Source organism: Microchirus variegatus (assembly GCF_963457635.1).
Source record: "Microchirus variegatus genome assembly, chromosome: 1".
In the NCBI taxonomy this organism is placed as follows: Eukaryota; Metazoa; Chordata; class Actinopteri; order Pleuronectiformes; family Soleidae; genus Microchirus; species Microchirus variegatus.
The window spans coordinates 7,948,254-7,975,562 of NC_139802.1; the positions used below are offsets into that span (position 1 = coordinate 7,948,254).

Genomic DNA, 27,309 nt, shown 5'->3' on the forward strand with positions numbered 1-27,309 from the left:
ATGTTCTGTCTGTCAGCCTGGTTATAGTGCTGGAGACGAGGCACATTCAGTATGTTTACGTCATCACACTGAATTATTTTGTTAGTCCAACCAAAACCGGATTTTTAAAATATACCTGAACAACTTAGTCTGACTGAAATTGTACTAAATTGAATTTCTCATAGTTGGACTAACACACCAGTTAATGCAACCTGGGGGGGGGGGGGGGGTGTGCATGTGCCACATATCCTCAGCCCTCTTCAACACAGAAGAACAAGATGACAGCAACAAGAACGTAGCAGAATTCAATTTTCTTGGGGACTGACGAGGAGATTATATGCTCTGTCAGCTGAAAGAATTGGATAATTATAAGTTAAAGAAATGGTAGGAAGGACTATGAGTGGCACTTGGCATCCTAACAACTGGCCTCATGCTAAACTGGAAGCCACCAAGTCAAAAGTGTAGCAGAGGCATTTCATTCAATAATCCTATTCCTCACTAGTACTTGTATGATGGGACAAGACTGAGAATGACTGGGAATTGAACTGATTGTGATGGAAAAATAAGTCTCACAGGCATGAACAATGCAGGCACTGTGTTTTGCTATACTATTTCTCCACTGACAAAGTGGTGATATTTATTAACTATAACTATATTACACTGTTATGAAATGAATAGCTAAGATGGACAATCATTGGTTTCAGTTATGAAGAGCACGACACACGTCACACTCTACAGACTGAAGAAAACATCTTTGTTTCTCACTGATCTGCACGTGTATCACACAGTAATCACTGACTGAGAAGTGACTGGAACTGAGGCACGAAAATCTGGGCTGTGTGTCTTGACTTTGCAGTGGTCACCTCACTAAATTATGCTGTTATTAATCAGATAAAAAAAAAAAAAGGCCACTTACACACTTCCCACTCATTGGCTCTCCTGGAGGAGCAGGAGCTGTTATGATAGATGAGCTGGAGCTGTCCTGGAGCAGTCTGCGGCGATGACATTCCGGGGCAGTTGTCGCTGGCCTCCGATCGCAGCTTCCTTTCTCCTGCATGATGGCACTTCTCTATGGGAGGGGGTCTGCAGGCTTCATTTACCCAAGCAGCGGGGAATAATATAGTACCAGCATTTGGATGTGTCAGGGGCCCATATCTCTAGCTGTTATATTAGAAATAGACCCTAGTGTGGGACAATTAACCTCTGGCCTCAGCAGCAGATCTGTGCTGTAAGAGCCCAGCACGGGGCAATAAATCAGACCTAGAAGGAGAGACCCTCCCCCTCCCTCATGCTGGTTAGCTACTGCTATCACCCATTAGATCGGGCTTGCATGATGGTTAGATGTACACGGGGCTTATCATATAATCACTGGAGGCGTAAGAGTGATGTAACAGACAGGCTGTAGGGCGCTCTGAGGATGTTCATGCTGCCTTAAATACAGCATCTAAAGGAACGTCAGCACCTTGGAGCTATAATAATACAATGTGTGTGATGATAAAGATTAAATTTAAGTTTCTCTTGAATGCCAAACAATACCTTAACTTGAAATGCCAACACCCTCCAAATGTGTCCAATACTTCAGTTCATATCCTCACTTTACAATGTGCAGGATGTTAATTAACTAAACCTACAGCTGCATAAACAGCGGAAGATTTGTATTACCTTTACTGTATAGGTGCGTCCTCACAGAGCCGCTACTGTGAATTAAGTATGTTTTGGAACATTGTATGCATTTATTTGCATAATATTAAAGGAAAGGTGACAGGAAATGACAGGAGAGAGCTGTATGAAGCAACTTGCAGCAAAGACGCAGATGTAAACTGGGATCTCTGCAGTTCAAGGTCAGCGCTTTAAACTTCAGCTGCTTTTAATCTCACTTAAATCTACATTTATTTATTGGGAAAATTTGATTGTGAAACCCTGATGTGTTGCATTGGTACAAAAACAATCTGGCAGAATTCCACCCTAATCACAATAACACAATAAACTGTCAATAATTGATAATGAACGTATTAAATGAGGACTATTAATACTTACTGCAGTTTGTCTGCAGCTTGTCTTATTGAGAGTGTTTGTTTAATGGGAGATGAGAGACACGATAGAGCAGCAATAAAGCTCTGGGCTGCAAGGGTCACCTTCAGGACATGCTTATGGTTATTCCAATCATTAGCACGTTGCAGCTCATGCTGTCCTGCTTCCGTTATTACTGACACAGGCTCTGGTCTTATGACTGGGCTGTTCAAACTGCCCACTGCCAGGCTGCAATTCTTACATGGATGAACTAATGTGAAATATGGCAACAGATGCAGAGAGCAATGACTGTAGCACATTATTCAGGACCCAAGGGCCATTAAAGCCAAAGCTATTAAATATAATTTGAAAAAATTAGTTTTTTGGCTCCTGGAATAGCAGGTTTTGAGGTATTATGATAATCACTAGATTCCCCTGGGTGTCCATTCTCTCCAAATGTTATGATTATTTGTGTATGCCTTTGTGAGTGGGCTCTGGGATGTGCAGTCTTGTTTGTAAATGTTTTATGGGTGGGGTAATTCTCCTCAGATGCAGGGGCAAGTCATTGTCCTTCTTTGTGAGAGAGTGAAATAATTATTGGTATTGGAATATGTGCATATGTTAACACATTTCCTTTTGTGCATTTTAACACACAAACCCCCAGAGCTGGCATTTTAACCACTCAAACCAGACTTTCCCATTACTGCTGACAGAACTGAAAGCTACAGATTTTGTGTTGATTATTGAGGAGTTTGTTTATAAAGTAATGAACATCAGTTGTTAGTGCAGATGTTTGTCTTTGCTCCTGAGACTAAAGGTCCAGAAAGTGATCAAACACAGGTCACTGTTTAAACCTCACAGGGTAGAGGAGTGGTGAGTTGTGGCTGAATTGCAAATTCATTGTGGTCAGAGCTGTGAGATTGGTTTGTGGTAAGAAGATGTCTGGGATTTATCATAGTTTTTTCCTACACTTTTTCTCAAAGATGGCTATTTCTTACGGAGCCCCCGAAGTGACATGAGAAAAAAAAATAAAAATGACGGAAAAAATAAATACATTTAAATCTCGAGTTTCAAAGTCGAGATCTCGAGTTTCCAAAAAAAAAAAAAATATTTTTTTGAAAATATATTTTTTTTCATTTTCTTATGGGAAACTCGAGATCTCTACTTTGAAACTCGAGATTATTTTTTTCGACATTATTTATTTTTTATTATTTTTTATTTTTTTCTGTAATTTCTAAAAGCGATTTAAGAAAAAAAAAAAAAAAAAGCTCACGTGAAATTGTACAACACTTAAATTCTGGTATAAGAGAAGGATGATTTTTATTCACAGAGAGACAGACTTTCATATATGGACATAAATAATTACAAAACAATCAATGAATAATTACGTTTACCCTATAGTGAGCATATACATTTTTTCGATATTACATAGTGGGTCAAGTATATTCCAGTATAACTGTGTGGGTACTAGAGATGATAACATTTTTGACGATAATAATTACCGTCTTCATTTAAAAAAAAAATTATTATCTCGGTGAATAACCGCGCCCGCGGTGTAAGCACCGTGAGCCTTTCCAGCGTCTCCGTCTGCTGAAGTTTCCGCGCAGGCGCACTCTGTAGCCTACAGCCTGACGTTCAAACTTTATCGAAGCTGGAATCATGGCCGAAGGAGGAGACGACAGCCCTCAGGACATATACGTATATGAAAACTCACCCATAACATTATAGCGCGGTGCTGGCGTCACGTCATCATATCAGACAACTACCGTGTGTGTCCTGCTCTCTTTCAGCCGCTGAATAATCCACCTGTTTGTTGTTTTTGTGACGATGAAGTCTGCTAACACGTTAGCATAAAGATCGCTAGCTTAAAATGCTAACAGTCCACACACCAGCCGTCTCTGAGCTTTCGCTGTCTTTGTGAAGATGTTCAGCCACAGACAATTAGTGTCATGTTCTCCTTGCCTTCTTTTGTCAAACAAAGCTTTTGTTGATGACTGCTTTGATGACAATCACGCTTTATTTTCGCACTGCGCACACACACACGCACACACACACATAAGCACAGGAAAGTTCTATGCACTATCTCTCCCCTTTCTCTCGCTCTCTCTGTACTGCATATTAATTAGCCATGTGTATTCTCCTGATCGTCAGCTGATTGGCTGAAAAAGCAACAAAAGCTCTAGAATGTGAGATCGTCACACCCAAACTAGGAGTGATTCACAGCGATAAAACAACCTTAATTCAAACACAGAGTTTATGGTTTTAAGACCCACAATACTGTGTCAATAATGTTAACATGATAGTACAGCTGCAGCGCCCACCGCCAGCATATTAAAAATGCATGGCTTTTAGGACTATCAATGCTTTCTGAACATATTCACACACTTTTTAAAAAATACCGCGATAATACCGAAAACCGAGAAAATTTTTGGTCACAATAACCGTGAGGTTCAATTTTCATACCGTGACACCCCTAGTGGGTACATGTAAGCTCATGTATGTAATAATCAACAGTCCTGATCACACTGCCCTGCAAGTTTCCCTGCTCCAGCACACCTGATCCTAATGAATAGATCGTTATCAGGCCATTGCGGAGCTCGTTGATGAGCTGATTTGAACCAGGTGTGTTGGAGAAAAGAAACGTCTCACACACGCAAGGCTGCTGGGTCCCCAGGAGCAGGATTGAGAAAGAATGTATTATTTATATATTTATAAAAACGGTAAATTCAGTATTTGTGATCAGTGATTTTACGAAAAACAATAAATGCTGTGTCTGTCTAATGATTCCCTGTTTATTTTATTTTTTTCAGCTGCTGGCTGCACATTCGAAGAGGATTCAGACCCCAATCTTTGTGACTTCACCCAAGGGGAGGAGGATGACTTCGACTGGCTGTTGTATCGCACGTACACGTCTCCTTATGCCAGCCCTGACCTCCTGCGGGGTGAGTGTTTTTTGTCCCTCTCACAGGTCTTTAGCTTGTACTTTGTGGCTGCAGCCATTTCGTGTTGTTAGACTCTTGACATGCAGACTTTTGTTGCGGTGACCAGAAGCTTGTAATGTATACTTATCAATCGTACACAGTCAAAATGTATGGTGCTCAAGATCAGAGGTTATTGTTAGAGGTACGTCAGGAGCTGGTGTGTGCCTCTGGTCCTTTTCAAATTACCTCTGGGGAAATAAACAGACTTTTGTTTGTATATGGCTGACATATCAGGAAAGAGAGGTTATGTGTAATTCTGCGTTTATAGATGTCCGGTGTCCAATATGCATCAGCTTTAATGAAGCACTCGCCCCGGTTTTGTCTGCTTCCCGCTAACCCCAAGGATAATTTTATGTTAACCGTCCTCACAGGACTAATGGAAACCAGCGTTTTCTTGCCATCATCCTCTCTACTGGTGTGTTTGCCAGAGGGAGATGGCATGCATAGTTTATGAGGCGCTCCTCCATCTCTGCATTAACAAATACCTACAGGGATCTGACAAAGAGTGCTGTTTCAGCCTCTCAGCGGTGGCAGCAGTGGGCTTTCTGCTGCACGGCTTCTATAATAAAGACGTGCAACATGACTGAGGTGCCAATTGCACTTTAAACAATACTGTTATCATGCAAATCATCCATAACAAAAATGTGCATTTAGAGAGATTATCATTTACACATTAAATGTTATGAACACTGATAGCATTCAAAGATACTCCCATAAAAAAAGATGCATATAAATACATAATAATATGCATATACTTTGCAAATCAGACAATACAAATGTGTGATTGTTGATGCTACAAACACCACTAATGTTTGCAAATCTATCATTTTGATAGATGGTCTTGACATGGTGTTGATCATCCTCACCAAAATGGTGTCCTGCTGTTCTCCATCTTGTTTTTTTCTTCTTCTCACTTGGCTTCACCAAACTGGAAATTCACTACCATGTTATCTTTATTAAAACCTACATCCAGAATGAAAACATACTGAAAAATTGTCTCACTAAAAAGACCACGCTCAATAGTTAAAAAAAAAACAACAGAAAAAGGACACTAATGCTGAACACAGAGAGAAAGAGGGAGATTTTTCAATTTAACAACAGTGTAGCAATTGTTAATTGTTTAATAGCGCAGCACTTAGCAGCTTGAAAGAAGGAGCAGACGTCATTTGATCGCTGAAGAGACTGTTCAGTGGCAGATATGCAGACAGATGAGCGGAGATGAACAGATGTAACAGTGACAAGAGAGGATACAGTCAGATGCTGTGGATCATTAAAAATGCAATAATTATAGGACACGGGGGGGAAAGTCTTCCCTTTGCAAGAATTTGAATTAAATAGTCAAAATGGTTGAAACATTCCTGCTGGCATGAATGCTGTTATTTATAAAAAAACATTACATTTTTATCACTAAAAGTCCCTCTTGTCTGCAGACGTCCATCCAAAAGTATTTCCGTACTCTCGTACAAATGTAATCCTAAATACTTAAACCACACCTCATTCACCTCCAAATCATCAGCATTCAAGTGAGTATCCCGCCCGCAGCCACCAGCCAGTTCACGGCAGGAGATGGGATAATTAAAACTTTTCCCTATGGGTTTAATTAAAACTTGCTGCTGTGGCATTTACAGCAATTCACAGCTTTTAGTGGAACCGTGTAGCGGAGGTAGATATTGTCATTGGCACATGAGGAGAAGGAGCAGGCATAAAGAGGCATCAACTCTCAATCGCTCAATTTGGAAAACCAGGAGACAAATTCACTTGAATTTATTATACGTTCAACCCCGAGTCCCACATCAGAAAATGTAATGTAATACTTATGTTCTAAATGTGATTGATATTGCTGTACAGCGACAGGAGTGCTCCTTTGTCATGTACACTGTGACATTTCCGCTGTCTTACTCAATGTAGATAGAACCTGGCTCAGGAAATGCTTTTTACCCTTTTCCCCCCTTCTCTATACCTTAATCCCCCGTGTTGACTTCTAAACATATCACATTGGGCAGCCAAGGTGGGGGATAACAAGAGTTTATGAGATAAGGCTATTTACATTGGACCAGTATTAACTTTGTTGGGCTGAGAAATTGGTGTCGAGGGAAGATTAGTAAACACAGCTGAGATAGCAGCAGCTTGTGACTCCCCGGAGAAATTAGAGACCGCCGTTCTCATGAAATAGAAAATTGTCTTGAAAAAAAAAAAAAGACGACAGAATGTGGTTAGAATGGACCATTTTTTTTTTTTTTTTATCACTTTCTTCTTTCATTTTGAATTAGATTGGAGACGTCTGGTAGCTATTGATCATCTTCAGTTCTCTTGCTGTTTTAATGAACAAGTTGGGCTTGCAGGATGACGACCTTGTGCAGAAGAATGTGTCTACATGACAAGCATGCCTTATTTCCTGAGAGGTGGATGCATTGGCCTCAGACGTTATGGGTGTGCCACAATCTCCATTATTTTCTAGTAGGGTTATCGAAAGGGAAACACACACTATACGCTGTCAATAAGCAGTTAATGACTATATACCTAGATATATACAGCAAAACCAGAGGTGGAAAGTAACGAAATACATTTACTCGTTACTGTATTGAATACTTTTTATGTGTATTTCGTATTTTTTAAGTACAATTTAAAATCAGGATTTTGTATTTTACTTGAGTACGTATTGACTCGAGTATTGTACTTAGTTACTTTATAAATCCTATCCGTTACTGAGTAAAAATAAAAATTCAGCACAATGAAGACCTACAGGGGGAAAATATACACCAGAACCAGACGAACGATGATGTGATTAGCACCAGCACTGTGCACAAAAGTGACCAATTTTTTTTGGATTTCTGACCCCTTGTAATATTTCTACTACCCTCACACCCCAGGCAAAGTAACTAAGTAACTTTTACTTAAAGTACATTTCAAATGAACTACTTTTTACTTCTAGTTGAGTACATTTTCAGATGACTACTTTTACTTCTACTTGAGTAATATTTCATCAAAGTATTGGTACTTCGAAAGTAGAGCTTTTTCAGGACGTCTCTAAAGACCCAGGTGTCAAAAATGACCCACAATCACATCACAGTGTACATGCACACATGAACATGAATCTGAAAAATTGTAATTTCAGCTACACAACAACATTAGGAATGATTTTCTTTCAACAAGTGGAGTGTAGGAACTTAAAAGTGGCAGCCAGTAAGAAATCCATCACAAGAAAATGATTATAAATAGAACTGCCCACAATCGACGAATGGATTGCCATAATATATGAGATTTGCATTATGGAGAAAATATAATTTTGGGCACAAACAAAGGACAAATAATTGACAATGGACCAGAATGGTTACTGTGAAAAAAATTTAATTAGTTCATATAATTTCCAAATTCCCTCAATATTTGTCATTTGGTGCCTAAAATGGTCCTGATACAACCCTGTGTTGTGGGCTTTTATGTGCAAGATGTTTGCTCTTGTTGAAGTGCCACTGAGCTCATCTTCAACCTCAGCAGCTGTACAATCAGTGTCTCTTGGATGTGCATAAATTGGGGCTTTATTTTCCAGCTGAGCCATCTCCAAGTCTGAAAATCTGAAAGTACTCAAGTAGCATGTTGAAATGTGCTACTGCTTCTTCTTATTATTATTATTATTATATTATTTTATGTGTTTCATGTACATTTTCAAAACCCTCTCACTCCTGTCTCATTGCTATTATTGTCTGCTATTCTGTTCACTGGGACATGGACAGAGAACACATCTGACCGCAACAAGCTACACAGTCAATCGACTGGTTGTTTTATTAGCTGCTAGCACTATAGATCGTCAGTAAATAGCCCCAGACATTCGGAACGGTCTAAAGTTGTATTGGACCTCTAAGGAAGGTTAGGACTCACATGAAGCATGTCTTTGGGCACTGTCATGGGGTCAGAGCCTGGTTAATGGGCACATGATGTGGCAGCAGGTTTAATAAAATGACCTTACCAGAGATAATTCATACAATAAAACACAGGCAGTCCTCCATCTGTATCTCCAGCGTCCCTCCCAGTTGACTGTGGAGGATGTCATGCCTACTGGTCTCTCCTAGTCCCCTTCACCCCTGCCTGGCCTCAGCAACACATTGCAGACTGGTGTGTGTGTGTGTGTGAGTGTGTGACAGTGACCTGAGATTCATCTGTGTCTGTGAAAGGATGAGGCAGAGCGAGGAGAAAGATACATCTGCTCCAGGAGAGGTGTTGTTATCAGGGCTGACCAGCCTTTCACACTAGTTTAATTCTCTATTACACTGCCTTTCTCCACCTTTACCTTTTGGTACCTTGCAATTACCACATTCCTGTGTATATACAGGCCATATCATACAATGGAAAAGGTCACCGTGTGTTAAAGATTAATTTTTTTTTCACTTCAGGACAAAAAATTGACATAATAGCTTAATTTCTGCAGCCTGGCATGTTGAGAAAATGGTTGATATACTGCAGATATCATAATTTAATAGAAACTTCATTACTTACAGTACAGTGGGTTTAAGAAAACAAAGCTGTTAATCAAACACACACAATATTTTCTGATTGTTTCACAGCTGTTTAAAAAGCCAACAAAAAGCCTGTACTCTGCACAATCCACTCAGCTCTGTGGGAAGGTCCTAGATTGCTGAATTCAATTGTGTATGAATGCAGCTGAAATTCAAAGTCTTCTTGCTGTCAGCTGTGCCCTTTCGTCTCTGCTCTGCAGTGTGTTAGTGTGTGTGTGTGTGTGTGTGTGTGTGTGTGTGTGTGTGTGTGTGTGTGTGTGTACTTCTATTTGGTACCTATTTAGAACCTTATCAGGCATAAACACTGACCTTGTCAGGATTGGTAGGTCTCATAGAGACCAGAATCTGAGGCAGAACCTCAATTCTGAGGAACTGATTAAGTCTGGGCCCAAGAATTTGATTGTGGTTAGCTTAAGGTTGGAGTTAGGCATTAACTGGTAATGGTTAAGGTGAGGGACATGGCTTTGTTTAGGCTGTCCAAGTGGATGTAATGTCCACAGAAGAATAGCTGCACTATAGCTTTTTACATCCATGACAGACAGAGAGAGAGGAACCGCAATATAACCTTGTTGCAACGTTTTTATGCTCCTGCCCCGCAGAAAAACCCAGAATTCTCCGTTATTGACAGATTTTTTCCTACCGTGACGGATAAATGTGAAGGCTGAACACTGAGGGCGTTCTACCGGAACTTCAAATAATTCAACACACACAACATCGTCAATAACCATCTGTAGACCACCCATAACAGGTTCAGCATCAGCCGTAATCCTGTATAATTAAATGGTACAGAAGGAGCGGGTGCTTCGAGATTTCCTCCAGATGAAGCGAGTGCTTGCAGGATCGGGAAATCCCACATTCAGAGAGTCCTGCCGACTTGTGATCGCTTCCTTTGGAGAAATGTTCCCTGACTTCAAAGCTCTAGCCAAAGTGGCGCTGCTGATTCCAGTCTAAAGTATGGCGGCAGAGTGTGGTTTCAGCCTTCAGAACAACATTAAAAAGGCCATGAGAAGTCATCTGTCTGTGACACAGAACCTCTGCAGCACTCTCTCTCCCTTGAAGTGTTAAAGATTAAAAATAAAATTATTACTTTTTTTTTACTTCAGGACAAATAATTGACATAATAGCTTAATTTCCGCAGCCTGGCATGTCGAGAAAATGGTTGATATACTGCAGATATCACAATTTAACAGAAACTTTTTTTAACAGAAAGGTTTCAGAAAACAACGCTGTTAATCAAATGCACACAATAGCACCAAGTTCCCTTGAAGGTTTGAGTTAATTCAGGGCTACAGAAGGTCAGCTGACTTCAGTTTCATTTCTTGTAAATAGTTTGCTCACATTATATCTCGATAATTGGTCTAATGCTGTATCTTTGCATCGTTCATATTTGCTATTATATCGCGCTGCTGTAGTTTAATGACCTTTAAAGCATTGAATAAAATGCTTTGCCTTGAAACTTTTATTATGGTCGGGTTGTTTTAGAAAATTAAATTCTGTTAGATAGATAGTGTCATTATTGTTAAAAAAAGATAAAATCAAGCATAAAATTAGACTATGAAGACAAAATGGCTCTTGCGTGCAGTTATTGGTTGGGTGCGACACACCCACTGGTCAGAGGCTGCAACCCAGGAATGTAATGAATACAGCAAAATAGAAAGAAAATACAGAGAGGAGGAATAATCAGATAAATGCAACATCACACTCAATTAGCAGGGTATCGTAGGTGATAATTGAGAGGAACAATTTCTGTCCTCCTCTTTTATGACACCTTTCGCTAAATAAAATCAAGTTGGTTTTTCTGCTGCTTAATCGGAGTAAAACCAGCTCCATATTACTGTCATAGCATAAGAATGTGTCAGTGACTGCTTCTGCGGGGTTTGCATCAGAGGGTAGAAACTAACCACATGTGCTGTCATTTAGGTGGGTTTTGCTAAGACATTGCTTTACAATGAAGTCATCACAGAGAAAAGTGTCATAAATGACAAAGTACTGGGAAACAATGATACAGGTGACAGTTCTCTACTGTAACTGCTTAAATGAATGTTCGTGTTTGTGCCTTCACAGTCTGACAGACTCTCAATTCAGAGGCTTTAAGCTGTTGAGTTCCTAATGATACGCTATGCTTTAAGTTTAACTTTGACAGATTTTGACGGGTCTGTTCTCCAGCTGTCTGTCACCTGCTCAACCACTATGGAGGTAAATGAAAGCTTACACAAATTGTTCATGGCATCAAAACATATACAATACTAATCTCTTTTATTTATAATGAATGAAATCCAGTATAGTGTTTTCAGTACCTTTCCCCTTAGTAATGGTATGGTACGGGTGGAACTAGACCCACGACAGTCAGCTGATTGGACGGCGGAAACGCGAGCTACTGGATGTCCTCTGTTGTGTCGTGTTAAGGCCACATTATACTTCTTCGACTGCGTAATGCGTTATCCGACTGCGTAACCACGGAGACACCTCGAGCCTTCATACTTCTGCGTCGTGGACGGATACGCGCTCAGTAGGGGTCGCTGCGCAAGGTTGTTGTGCTTTTGGCTACAGTGAGCAATGGCGTCCGAGAGAGAAAGAGAGAGAAAGACTGTTATTGTTGAAACAGTGGCCGTTTCTCACTTTTCTGTGTCATGGAACGCAGTTTTAAGATAATTTGAGAGAAATTGGCAATTTAGAGTCTAAACACGTGGTTTGTGTGTTAAGATATGACGTATTTATAGTTTGGCAGCGACGTTGTCGGCGGTGATCAGCTCCGCGTCTGTGGACGCTCGGTGCGCACTGTGAGCCGGCACAGAGCAGCTTCGCTCGGCCTGTCCTGAGGACCAATCGCAGCTCTTGCCGTCACCGTTGTCCCTTGACGGAGTGATGGACACTTAAAAAATATTTAGTGCAGTCGGAGGCGAGTACAAATTGGGCTTTATATGTTGTTGTTCGTTGTCGTTGGCACCAGCACAATGTCATGCACAGTGCTCATGCCTGACTGCCAAGTAAAGGTACTGTTCTCAGTTCAAACGCAAGCCTGACTGAGGGCTTTACTGTTCCAAACCAAACTGTGCCATGATGGAAACACTGCTCAAAAATATATCTGACGAGAACGTATGCGCAGGCAGCAGAATACAGAGAGCACACGAAATGCTCTCTTTTAACCGGCAACACTTGAAGTTCTTGAACAGTAAAGTCGGTAGCTTACCGTTACTCTTATGATTTTAACAGTCTTATTTTGAAACTGCAGTTTCAATAATAAAATGATCAATAATTCAGCTGGTGTCTCATTTTAGTTTCACTGGACAATAGCAAATCACCAGCTGCTGTACCTGGTTTTCAGAAAACCTGAGCTATGTCTTCATCTATTCAAACAAAGGAGCATTTCTTACTTAAGTGTTCACGTTTTTTTTTTTGGACCCTAAAGATTGGGCAAATATATAGAGCTTGAAGACATGGTTGCGTAAATCTTAATAAAAATGTCATGTAATGGCTTATGCAGTGTATCAGCTTTACAGAAAAAACTTCAAAGCTAAAACTTGGATGATGAATGGAATTAAAGATGAGATACAGCAGGCTATTGTTTATTTCCAGGGATGGTGAAGCATATTTTGTCAGTGAAAAGAGGAAGAACCTTTCAACATCACCGAGCTTTATTTTATCAGTTAACTATAGGGTTAGTGAGGACCATCGATCACTTGAAGAGAGCCGTGTCCGGCTCCAGGCTGTGGAATAACCAGAAGGGTTTTCATTTCAGCCACACTTTCCACCATCTGATTTCACTAATTAACTCACCTTCAGTCAGTGAGGGAAGAACTAATTAAAGAAATCAGCAGCTGAAGTGTTTAGTGGGGAAGTAAATAGATGCAGGTCTTCCATGGCTGAGGACCGACCACCACTGAACACCTGGGAAATTTGCCCAAGACTCACTGCCTCCGGGCAAAGATCATATTTATTGAACACTAATGTATTATATAATTGCTCAGTGTCCTTTTTGAAAGTATTTATGACAAAAGATGCATGTACATGTTTGAAATACAAAATAAGAATTACATTTTTAGTTGGGGAAGTAAGCATCAGCTCCCTTTGTGCATTCCCACCACAGTAAATGGGAATCATTAATATAAATGAGATGAGTCACATTTGGGAATGACTTTCCGAGAATCCAAGTGTTGAAGCTTGCAGTCTAACTATAGGATACTCTGGGACCACTTCTTTTGTTCTCTGTTTTTTACCCTCTATCTTTCCCGTGCACACACACACACACACACACATTCAGGTGAGTGGTATGTTAATGCAGCCTCCCTTTGGATGTAGTTTCCATCTAATTAGTGTCACCTTAGAGGGACAGCTAGAGGGCTTTTATATGCAAGTTTGCTGGTTTAACAACATAATTGAGGCTTGCAAGGCTCTCCTGGGATCAAATCCAAATATAATTCCTAGGTGATTCACCTTAACTCAGGTGAGATGAAGTGGCCGGTCATTTAAAGCATAATGATTCAGCTCATGAAAAAGGCCATGTAGGTGACAACTGCAGTGAAGCTCGAGCATCCTCACTGCAAACATCAGGAGTTTTAGATTTTCCTTGCACATAATTGGCCTTTTTGAATGACTTGATTAGTTGAAGAGTTATTGTTGCCGCTTTACTCAAAACTACTTCTGCACAGTGTTTAGGTTAATAAACATGAAGGATCATAGCATTAGCATGTAAGTGTAGCCTTTACTCATACTTTTTAGAAGTGGAAAACTTTGCAACTGCAAAATGAATCATTGATTTGGACATACTCTCTGTTGGAAAAGGTAATGCCACAACCTTTAACACAACAATTACATAATTGTGAAACCCTATTCAGGGTAGTTCAGAGACTGCACTTATACACAGTTGTGCTTTGAGCAAAAGTAGGATAACACGATGTAACTTAACTGTTATGCTGATGACACACGTCTCTATTTTTTTCTTTACCTGATAACACATTATTACGATGTGTCCGTGATAGTGACGAGACAAACATCCTGGTTATTGGAGGCAAAAAAGTAACGGACTGGAAACCTTAAACTTGTCTCAGGAAAGCTTCACGCACTGTGTGATCCTAGTTCTTGACGCGTCTTGCCAATGCCACATTAACAGCGTAGAAAAAAGCAACTTGTGTGCAGTTATGCAATAACTAAGGATATATGACCATGAGGTAGAGCCGATCAACAGAGATAATTCAGTATGTTACAATGTTAAGATAACATTTGCCATAAGACATTTAGTCAAATATAATGAGTATCTCATAAACCACCGAAATGGACATATTGTTATTGAGAAGTTTATTATTTATGGTCCATGAATGTCCTTTAGCATATCCATTTATTTGCACCACAGCCTCAGGGTACATTCACTTCAGAACTGTTATAATTCTGATATGTCATTTTACTTTCAAAGGCTTCTAATGTGTCTAGAGCTCGTCATGGATGCCTGAAAAACTGTAAATGATCTAACTGACATCCACAGAAATCTTATAGCATTATAGATCTCCGGACATCATGTGACTTGCTCACATTTCCATGTTGGCAGGAAAAGTCCCTGAGAAACGATCACTGTGCACTTTAAATCCATGGAAATGGAATGGAGTATATGGTAGAACCTGACAGACTGAACATATCTGGTCCTTACAATAACTTGGGGCCAGTTATTTTGGTACTATTCCTAATGGAAATGCAAAAAAAAAGTTGCATGAGTGTTGCATGATGGGATTGTGTGACATCAGGTACTGGAGCTCTATTGACATGAAAGAACGTCTCTTTATTTAAAATCAGATTGTGAAATTTTAGAGCAAGATGTACTTGGATCTGTTACCGTGATTGCATCATCATTGTTCAGTCATTCAGAATCATTTTCTTAATGCAGTTAAGAAAAACACTAAAAAGACAATGTAAGCAGCATTTGACAGTCTTTTGGATTCCGATTATTTATTCTACCTTAAGAAGAATAAGGCCAACAAATTACATCTATATTACTTTATTCTGTATGTAATCTCCCAATCGTTTTCAAACTTAAATTAACTGTGTAATTTTAGTCCCAGAATAATATAAAATTTCCATTGACTTGAATCAGGGACTTAACTCGATCTGTTTCCTTGATAGCACCAGTTTTTTACCACCTGGGCATAAATATTGATTTCACTCATTTGCCCAACATCAATATTAGGAGCTGGAACACTTATAGTAAAGTTATTTATTTCATCCAACACAGGTAATTATAAAGCTCATCACACAGGATGGAAGCCTCCATCTGATTATTTATAGACATGATTGGCAGAGGTTTCTCAGCAGGAGTTGATTCGTGCACAGACCTGGCTGATAAAGACAGGGCATGGGAGAGCAGAGAATAACAGCCACTGAGGTGGAAACACAGAGCTCACCGTTTACCAGCAGACTGGAATGACTGTGGGCCTTCTCATAAAATTCTATACTTAGAATAATGCTAATGTTAATGTGTTCGATGTTCAAATGCAGCAGCTCGATATTAAAAAAGTATATTTAAGACTTGAGCCACTCCGATTTATTAATATTCCAGACAGGAACAGACCTTTATAACACGAAGCTCATTTTCCCACACGATCAGAAAGTTGCGCTTGTTATTGCCATCTTGCTGACTTGCGATTGTAATGTCATTATTCTCCAGCGTGTACTTTATTTGCATTGTGAGGTTGAGTGCTTTTCTCTGGGAAATAATGCAGTGATCTCCCGTGGGAGTGTGAATCCACCACCACCATCTTTGAAAAAGGCAGTGCAGTGCGTCCCACAGGGACACAGAGAGTTCATACTTCACTAGGGTGAACGGGGTTGTGTGTTGAAAGGATTTGCAAAATGGCTTCTCCTGCGACACAAAGCATCGTTTTAAACCATGCACCCTCACATTTTAAATTGCCGAACATGGAAAGCATCTGTGAACATCTCCGTCTCACCTGTTCAGCTATTCATAAGGCTTTGTGTTGTAACACCTATCATTCCAAGTATGAATAAATTCACTAGAACTGTTTTGATACTTTCAGTGGAACTACTGTAGTGCTGGGCGGTATGACCAAACATTTATGTCACAGTATTTTTCATAATACCAGCAGTTTCACAGTATACAATGGGATTTTTTATGCATGAGCATAAGAGTGCTCCAGTGTGAGAGAGCGAGGCACAGCTGAGTGTGTGTGTGTGCGTGTACGTGTGTGTGTGTGCGTGCATGCTCGTATTGAGTGAGTGGTTGAGCGGGAGAGGGAGCGGCACAGCTGTGGAAGGCAGTAAAGGCAGTGGAGTATAATCCAGCCTATATTATATCACTGTTTAGACCAGTCCATCCAATTGCACATCCACAAATTGATACACTTTACATCTTTTCTGTTACAGACTAAAAAAACAATGTTAATAAAGTTATTCTTTGTTGTAAGTTGATCTATATTTTGTTTTCTTTAAAGGTGCCATATGTAAGAATGTGGTCAAAAACGGTTACTACATTCAAATTCAAAATACCTAGGTAACCTTTTAGGTTTCGTTTTCTGACATAACTGGCAACCCGTGGTTGCTCGGCAGCTGAGACTCTGACTCTGACTGCAATGATTGGTAGACGGCGGTAGGTGGCGCCACATGTCAAAACTGATTTTAAAACATAAACATGATTTGCAGTCTGCAAAATAGTGTGTGTGTGTGTGTGTGTGGGTGAAATGTTTTCTTCATCTTAAGGGGGGCATAACAGAAAATAATTGAGAAGCACTGGTTTAGACCAAGTTTTTTTTAGCATATTGTATAATTAAAAAATAAATAAATAAATAAATTGAAGTTTCAGTCCACTAGGTGGTGCCATGTGCTCACTCTCACTAGAGCTGTTGAGTGAGTATATCGCAATATATTATTTCGCAAATACTCAGTGTTTTGCAGTATCGTGATAATATCGTATCCTGACTTAAATATCATGATAACATCGTGTCATGGTGTTTCTGGCGAATCCCACGCCCCAATTACTACCACAGTCACTTCTTCAGCAAAGCTCTGTGTGGTGCAGCACTGAAAAGGGTCCCCCCGTCGAACAGTGTTACTTTCCGTTTTTCATATACCAGACTTGCGGGACATGAAAAATTCATGTCATAAAAAATAAATAAATACCAGTTTTCGTTATGAACCCATGAATCCTGTGGGACAGTGGTCTCAGCTGTCACTGATGCATCATTTAAGAGTGAAACTGCTGTATATGCTTGAAGCATCCTTACCATAAGTGCTCGATAATGGCTGAGATAAACGCCCCTGCAAATGTCATTGAGCGGGATTTGTATGCCGTCATTGATCCTCTGCTGTGAGACTTAATGATCTCTGTGTATTTTGTCAGTGGACAGAGTGGGTGGCAATCCAGTTGCCAGGAGGGGGTTCTGAGTGTAGGTGATTCCATCTCCATTTGTTGGAATAACATTGATTTGGGATGTAAGATCCTCTTATTGAGTCGCCATCTTGTTTGGAGAAGCATGACGTGCCAAGAGGGTCCTTCAGAGAATAAAGGAGTGAGGACGAAGCTTTTTGTTTTTCTTCTTCTTCATGTTTTCCTCTTAATCTCTCTTCCGTTCCCGACGTTCATTCATTTGCTTCCTCTCAGGTGTGATTAATTCGCCGGTGTCACAATAATAGCCGTGCACAACACTCTGTCAGTAATTGATATGTCGGCATGCTTCTGGGTGGAGCCATTTGCATTAAATCGTGTTAACTGATATGATAATGAATGTGAAAGGCCTGATGCAAGCAGAAAGACTCGGTGGAGATGGATGGATGTTTGAATTATACACAATCAGTAATACATTATATCAGGTCTCAGAGGCTCACAGCTCACACTGCATTTGTTGCCTTTCTTTTCCACAGATCAGCCAAATCTGCCCTGATATATAATGTCTGGTACCTTCATCTTTATTTTCCTTGTTTCTTCTTGCCATTCATAATATCTAAGTGGAGATTTATTTTTAGAAATGAAGCCTTCTGAAATATATTTTTTAAAATGTATTATTATGATGATGGAATCTAAAAATATTGATTTAATTTGATTTTAAAGTGACACTTTCTCCAACTTTCATGTGTGTCTGTTTAGTATGCTGTCCATCTCTGTGCTTTTTACCAGACGACTGATAATTAGCTCCTCAAGCTTCAACAAACATATTATTCCCCATTAACACATATGAAAAGCTCATTGCCTTTCAAATGAATTATTACCCTATGAAAGGCTTGAATGAATATGAGACACTGCAGTCGACTGAAAACAAAGATGAAGTAGCTGCAGTGAAATCAGTGACTTTTTTAAAAATTAGATTTATTTTATTGTCTTTAAAAAGAAATAATAAAAAAAATAGATAAAGAATGTTTGATCTTGTCCCCTACATCATATGATTAGTTTCTCCGTGTTTGAAATAAGCCGTTGTTTTGTGATAAGTGTATATTTGACTCTTTATTCTGTCATAATTTCTTTCTTCTTTATTTAATTCCCTGTCGAGTATCTGCTGCCCGTGGTTGCTGTTCTTTGAAGCAGTTATGCCCTTAACCAGGTCAAAATGAAATAAAAGGAAAAATAAAAAACAATTATTACCCCTGTAATGCAGGTTGTTTCCGAGGGTGAATGAGAGGAAGTGTAAAATCAACTTCTTCCCAAACTGTTGGCGTGGTTTATACTTTTGTCTTTTTCTGTAAAAAAAAAATGTAAATCTACTTATGTAGAACAATTTATTTACCACCATATCTTCTTTCTGTGGCTCTTCTTAGTTATATTTTATCACTTTTATAATAATCACCAGAATATACTCACTACATGAAAGATCAAATAGAAGACAACTGTGTTGAGTTTCATCATGTTTGGACACATCTCTCAAAATCTCCTGTAAGTCAGTCCTTTTTATATATATACTACATATAGTATATATATAAAATACTACATATATATATATATATATATGTATATATATATTCAGTATGTATATAATATATACATATATACAGTACTGTGCAGAAGTCTTAGGCCACTATTTAGGTTGTATTAGCAATGCTAACAACAATAGAGGATAATTATTTCTATTTAACTTTGCTGAAACACATCCAGAAAATATGTATGCAGTTTTTTGTTGTTTAAAAAAACAAACACAAAAAAAAAGTTCAGAAAAAAAAAAAGAAGCAGTTCTTTGTTGTAAATGTCAGCCTCTCCTCTAGATGGCACTATAAACTACTTACTTCACCTTTAAATGAATGGCTGTAAAAAACATCTATTACGCCAGGTTTATTCAAGACATGCTTGAGCATCACATGCACATGTTGCATGAGTTGAACCCATTGACAGCTCTCTAAGATATAAGAGCAGCTTTAAGTCGCATCATTTCATTCCAAATTCACATGATCACAGAATTTGACAGACAGGAAAAACATTGCGTTATGACGGATTCCTCTTTCAATGTAGACAACTTTTCATCTCCATCCGCCTCTTGAACAGAAGGATTAGATGAGGGGGGCCTAGCTTACATGGAGATTTTTCTTTTCTCAGTCACCGGTCTGCAGAGGATAATAATATGTCTGAAAAGAATATATGTGGGTGAAACATAGGAGCCTCTGTAACACTGGACGCGGCGAGAAAATAAAACATACTGCTCTGACTGTAAATGACAGAGTTTGCGAGTAAAGTGCACAAGGCTATATCAGCCTCTGAAATGGCAGATATTCATTTTGAAGAGTGCCTTTTGTGCCTTTATGGCATCTATAGGGCTTTAAGATTAGCACATTCGATTCCTCTTTCATAGTTGAACTCTTTACTGTTTTAACTGCCTTCATCAAAGCTGTTCAGCACCTCCTACTTTCAGAGATATTGACTGCAATTATAGACTGTGAATGGCATAAAACTGTGGCTGCGCCTTTTGTGATTGTGATCAAAATGTGACTTGTGTAAGCCACAGCGTGACGCTTCTCAATTGCTGCAGTGAGCGAGAGAGAGAGAGAGAGAAAAAAACAACTTTGCGTGAATGAAGAACATCAGAGACTCGCGTGAGGTTAGCTCAAACGTGGCATTGTCGTAGCTGCTTTCTCTGCGGTGTTTGTCATCACAGAGAAAAGTGTGTGTCCCTCTTAAGGAACACTGCCAGGTTGTTACAGCTAATGACTGCTGGGGGTTTTTTCCACTCGGAGCTGTCTCGCAGCATTTGCTCACATATTAATATCGGGCGATGGGGACACGGAAGATCGCACGCACCGCAAGTTGGTGACGAATGCAAGAAATGAGCGAGCAAGTTGACACGGGGATCTTTGAACGGCGCCATCATACATGCATACAGTATACTCTTACTCTATTTTGCATATATGGTAATTGATTTATGTGAGAAAACACAAGGCAGCCATGCTCGGTGAATCAACTGCTTTGCCTCAGTGTCACTTAATGTCACGCCATAAAACTGAAATCTGGAAGCTCTGCATCAGTTTTATTGTGACAGTACAATTACGAAGTTCCAGCTCCCACTGCTATGTGGGTTGCTTCTTTGTCACCTCGCTAAGGGCCACGCTCTCTGAAGGGAGCAATAGAAAAACCCATAATCGTTATTTCTGTGGAAACTCATATTCTTTTATGCTTTGCTTGTAATGGTTTTCATTGCAGAGAAAACAGGGAATTTTCAAAAATCCAACTTGTGGTTAACCATATTTCAAAAATCTTTATCATGAATGTGATGCCGTTGGGACTTTACCAGTTTCTCAGAGATTTCTTTTCAAATACAAATACAACCGATACGGGGACAAATATAACAAACACAAGCACACACTCTCACAGTCCCTCGGCAACGCTTGTTTCTTCAAACTATTCCATCCCTGCCTAATTCTTTGTTTTATTTCACACCCTTGGTGTTTCACAGTGTTGAGAATGAGTTGACATGGCATTTCTGAGCTCTAGTTAGTGCAGTATGAACGTCTATATACTCACACTGGCATGCTGGAACACAGGACTCACAGTGCTAGACTAAGATCTCAGTCGTAAATCCCCCAAGAGGCAAGCTGTTTGTGGCAGAGAAGAAGCAGCCAAACACCAGCCACCAGTTTCCCAGCCTGTGTTCATCGCTCGAGGCGTGCATGTGTCAGGGTGTGAGGCCATCATTGGTTGTGTGTACATGTGCATTTTTATACTAAGATGTCGATAGTCTGTCAAGACACTCCATCACGAGTGGGCTACTTTGTGTACTCTTGAACTGTGCTCTCCAGACAGACTGTCTCTCTTTACTTTTTTGGACAGAGTCTCCTCATAATCCTGTCCTCTCATACGCTGTGTCTAGGAATACCGGCAGCCAATTAGAGGCTAATCTAATGGTGTGTAACAATTTCCACAATGCACTGGCCTATCTCTTTTTAATTGAATTAGGAGATGAGCAGAATAAAGCAGATATTCCCTCCACATTTCTCAGAGCTTGATTACAAAACGCACAGACTGTTAAAAATTTCAGTCACAGGGTCAGAGTCGTGCTATCTTCTGCCATGATTAAAGGACCAGATAACCAAGATTTATTAGCCAAACAGTCCGGCAATTAATTAGGAGGCAGCGCCACACTAATCCTGTTTCCATGGGCTTTAATGGGTTGAATATCCTTACTCTACCTTGAGGAACACTTCAAGAATAGCACTTCAGAGACAAGACAGATAAAGGGAGGCTCAAATCAGCACCCACATATAAGCATGTCTCGTGGAAAGATATAATTACTGTGTCTGTTTGTTTTTTCGGGTGCTTCTATGAGTATGTGTCCATATATGTATGTGGTAGAATAACAGCCCGCAGCAGATATCATTAAAAATGTGTTGATGGACAAGTCCCGGCCTCATTGTTTACACTGCAGCTGTAAATCCTCCCTGACATTTTAAGTGTGAAGTTTAGTCCACTGCTCAGTTCAAAGGCTCGCCTCTAATACTGCTGAATTTTTTCTTTTTTTTCCCCTTCTTACTTTCGACTCTATTCAGCTCCATCTCAAGGAGACCTTGCGCCCTGAGAGTCTGCGCAAGTAGCCGCACTGCACAGAAATGTACCGTCTGCTCTCTTTGTTCCAGGAACCCTTGGCATTTGGTCTCAGAAAGCTCTTTAAACCTTCTGTTACAACTCTTGTCGTCGCTGACAGGATTTGGCATCCGTTCTTCTCGTTATCATAACTCCTAAACCGTTTGTGACATCTAGAAAATTCAAAAACTATGGACTGGCGATCTGTCCAGGATGTAGCCCGCCTTTCACCCTAGGTCAGCTGGGATTGGCACAGCACCTCCCGTGACCCTCATGTGGAGGATAAAGTGGTAGAAGATGGATGGATTGATACTAGAAAGCAGAGAAATAGAGCTTTGTGCCCTTATACTTGTCATTATCGTAGCCTACAGACAAGATTCACCAGCGTGTCACACATTTGTGACGTCATCTTCTCAGCACCTTAAATCCCAAACGTTTGAATATCTGCCAGATATCAAAAGTGGCATAAAATCAAAATGAATTTCCCGCTGATTATCAGAATGGTCATAAGAGTGATAAATACAACGCACATACCAACATGCAGACAGTAGAGAAATGTCGTTATAGTGGGTAGTAAGCCAGCTTTTGGGATTGCTGTTGTATTATTTTTATGTGGTTTAATGGTGATAAGGGGCAGTTTAACGGAGGGACACTACACACTCCTGATTTGTCAGTGGCTTGTATCGTCAAAGCTTATTGTGTACTGAGTAGAGGTAAAGTGATACCTCACCATATGGTACAGAAACCCTGCAGGGTTATGAATGTATTGTCTTTATGACCCACAAAAGTTGATTGGCAAATTACAGGCAGTTATGCTGAATCTCCGCCTGACTCAGCTGAAAATAAGCACATTAAGACCACATTAGACGACCACATTAAGACCAAGGCTCTGGAGCAAATGAAGTTAACATTTTAAATCAAAGGGAAAGCACTTTTACATAATACCGATGCCAATATCACAACTTTTGAGTATAATGCTACTAAACCTAACCCTAAACTACTAAGCTGTTAACAACACATTTGTGCTGAAGCATTTCAGTAGCATAATGTAAATATCCTTCATTAAGCAGGTGATACAGATCATAAACAGAAGATTGTTTTATTAGTGTGTATTTACAGTGTATTGTCACTCTGCTCATCATGACTGAGCACATAAAAGGAAAATCATTTACCAAGAAGGAACAGGTGAAGTCAGCATTTAGTGATGAGCTGGTGCTCAGTCATTTTACTTTAAGTGTCACCAACCCCCTATAACTGTTTTTTTTTTCAGGTGAAAACAGTGTATGTGTATCTAGTAATGTTATTCACTGTGTAAAAGTATTGAAATATACATGGTGTTATAGAAATAGGAGAATCTACTGACTCTCTCACACTTGCATCACTGGTATTGAGCACAGTTTGAGACCCTTTAACTTTATTTTACATTGACTGGATACACCCAGGAACTAAAAAACTTTTGTTTTTCAGATAGCTTTATGCACACAATTAATGTATCAAAGTAATTAGTGTAACAGGTCAGATTTAGTTCCACTATAAAAACCAATATCATGCATTTGCTGCACAGAACACTCTCCTTACACCCTTATATTGCATAAGAAAACCCTTATCTTTATATAGTTTGATCGATGTCCTGGAGAAGTCCTGGACACGTCCTTGTGGCTCGTGAGTCCCCAGACTGGCTGAGAAAACCTGGACAAAGAATACAGCTCTCATGGCTGAACCATGTGGGGATTAAGTTCACAGTGGACTGTGCTTGTGTTGTGCAGCCTCCAGGTGTGCGTGAAAGGTCACGGTGTGAAACTACAGTGCGTGAACTAAAAAAAAACGAAAAACACATGCTCAGCAAAACTTTGCTGATGTGAAGAGTTTAAAGAGAGACTGTTTGATCACAGGGTGAATCTCTGCCTGTGCACCTGTCCAAACCTGGTAAACTCTAGTCTTCAAGGACTAACAAAGTTATTTCTCGGCGTTGTACTTCCTGCTTTCCAACACTTTAGAGCCAGCCGACGGATCCTTCCGCGTCCGTCCATCTGGCTCTATTGTTGACTGGAGACAAACTGGTTGATGAGCGCAGCGTGATTGTGTAGCTCTGAGTTTGCAGGAGCTCCCTTAGGCTGAGCTTGGCAGAGCTTTTCAGAGCTACTCTCTTGCAAACCCTCTGAAAAGCTAGCACAGTAGTCTCCATGGCTGCCTAATGGCCATGCTGCTTCGCCCTCAGAGTTTGGCAGTTGACAGTTTCTGATCCTTTTTAAGGAAGAGGTGCAGATAAAAGCCCTGGCAGATAATAAGGAGAAGTAGAGTATGAGGTGTCTGGAGACATTTAAAAACGGGTAGAAAAGAAATGATATTGTGTGTTGTGATTTATTGATTATTTTATAATGAGTTTTGCTTAATAAATAAATACTGCTGTGCCTTTCTGGAAATATCAATATTCTTTAAATTTGTCATTTTGCTAACTTTGCTTGCATGAAATCCCCCCCTGGCCAAAATAAATACTGAGGAGCAGAAGATGGATGCAGTACACTCGTGTTCATCTGTGATTGTTTTCTCATATTTCTATGAGCCATTTACAAGGACAGTGTGCACACTGCAGATTAAGGAAAAAGCACTTTGTTTTACCATGCATGGACAGCATAACATGTATCTCCCAATACTGGACCCTGTCTAGACCATCATCTGTGACCAACTTTAATTAATTCCCTGAAGGAACACAGATAGAAGCGAAAGAATTGGATAATAAGGCTGAAAAACAGAATTAAACCTTGGTGGAGGCATATTAAAAACAAAAAGGAAAAGAAAAGCAGGAGGGCAACAGATTACAGTCGGCAAAGAGAGGCGAAAGTGAGAGTCATGAAGAATACCAAATTCAAATTTGTTTTTTCTGTGTCGAGTTTAATCACTTCTCATTGTGTTTAGTGTGCATAGTTGCGTACCTAAGGCAGTGTGTTGGAAACAAAGGCTCAGCGAGTCCCTGGCTTTGCTGCCTTGCTGCGTTTCTGTCTTTTCTTTCATTTTCTTTCCTCCAAATGTTTTTCTTACCCTCTCCAAGTCTCTTTGTCAGGTCAAGGATGTCACACCAGAGACAGGCACCACAAAGAGGGCCAGGGAAAAGAAAAAAATCCACCCTGCACTCAGCTAACAGAGGTAGCAATCGATGGGAGGTTAAACAAAAACAGGAGAAGAAAAAAAACCACACTTTCTGCCAAACTTTGGAAAACAGGAACCACTTTCATGGTTAAAAAAAAAGTGTGGCTGTACTGGCTCAGGGTTTCTCTTTATCTAAATGGGATTTTTGTCTTTGGCAGTAGAGAGAATTGATTGTCAGAAACACAATTAAGTCCATAGTCAATGTAAAGGAAAACCTCTCTCTATATATATACTATTCATTTTTAACCTATGGGAGCAAAAGTGGCATTTTAATTAATAGTTTTCAACCCAGTTTTGTTTTTAGTTGTCACAGTTTGCTTACTATTTTGACATACTGTAATAGCAGGTGTTTGTTTTGAAACAGACATTTCTCAAGCACTGCTTTTGCCCCCTCTATCATTAATCTACATATATATTACACATGCTATTATTTTTTGTCTTCGAGCAAATCAACATGCAGGCGTTTTCAGATCAAAAGAACAAAGCTACTTTTACGTAATTGCAATCATCGGGTGTGAAAATGCAAAAACTACATTGTCCGTAGAGGTGAAGGTCAGTGCTACAGTAGCTGTCACGCTGATGAGTGGTTCTTTCTGAGATTGAGCGTCTGTGCACAAAATGGCGGGTGGGCTGTGACAGTTAATCACAGACACATTACACCTGGGGGATGGACAGAAGTGCAGCCTCCTGCCTTTGGCTTCAGCCTGCCTGTCCTTATGATGACTCTGTGGCCTATCAGTGTCTTTTTCCAGATTTATCTATCTGACACTTGACTGTGGCCTCTTCATGGGCTGAGCTTGGCACCTGTCCATCCATCAGTCCCTTAAGTTCTCCTTTGACACAGTGAACGCAGTCTCTTTAAATACAGTTTCTCGCCACCATGCGGCACAGCCATTGTTCACGCTGTTCTCGCAGTCGGGTACAAGCGAACAAATGCCACGCACAATGTCAGCACACATGGCAATGTGCCTCCTACAATACAAATCTGCGCCGCTGCAGAGGCGCTTTGTCATTGTTGGAGAGCTGTTATTGTGCTAGCATGCACCAGGGAGAAAGCTGGCAGGGTTTACTGGGACTTAAGTCTTTTGGGAGGGGCAGTGTGGGTGGACAACTTTGCTGATGGCACTGGTGAAGGCTTTTTTTTTTTTTTTATAAACAAGCCGAGTAATTACTGAAAAACATGCTGAAGGCCATTTAAGCTGCATCTGTTGACACCGCTGTGACATGAATTTCAAGATTAGGTACATTTGTGTGTTCGCGTGTGACTGTGGTCGAGAGAGAAAGAGCAAATTGTACATACGGTTGTTTTTGCTTAAACGGCTTGTTATGCTGCTCTATCATTGTTGACTCTAATATCCTGGGATATAGTGTGCCTGGAGCCATGCAGTTAAATTTACTACAATGTTGACTTTGTGCCGAGCTTTAGATATTATAAAAAATCTTACAAGTTTTAAGAAAACAATTGTGAAGCGTGCCAGTATTTGAAAACTGCCATTCATTGCGACTTGCTCATTGCTCTGTGTCAACGCACACGACCGCAATGTGGCGTGTGTTATTATCCGCTCACACTGTCCATCGCTGGAAGCCACTTGTTCTACCACAGGGGCATGTGGCCATGTTGACATGTTAATGGGATCAGTCACTGATAACAAGGAGCTAATGGAAATCTAATCAGAAAACTCATCTG

At 40.0% G+C, this 27,309-nt stretch overlaps 1 protein-coding gene across 2 annotated transcripts in view; it reads left to right on the top strand.

Moving 5' to 3' along the window:
• Positions 1 to 27,309, top strand: part of ptprub (protein tyrosine phosphatase receptor type Ub) — a 166,211-nt gene that overhangs the window by 48,214 nt on the left and 90,688 nt on the right. For both annotated transcript variants that reach the window (XM_083893052.1, XM_083893053.1), the window contains exon 2: positions 4,800 to 4,931. In XM_083893052.1, coding sequence (XP_083749178.1) covers positions 4,800 to 4,931 — 132 coding nt within the window. The remainder of the gene's footprint in view (positions 1 to 4,799; positions 4,932 to 27,309) is intronic.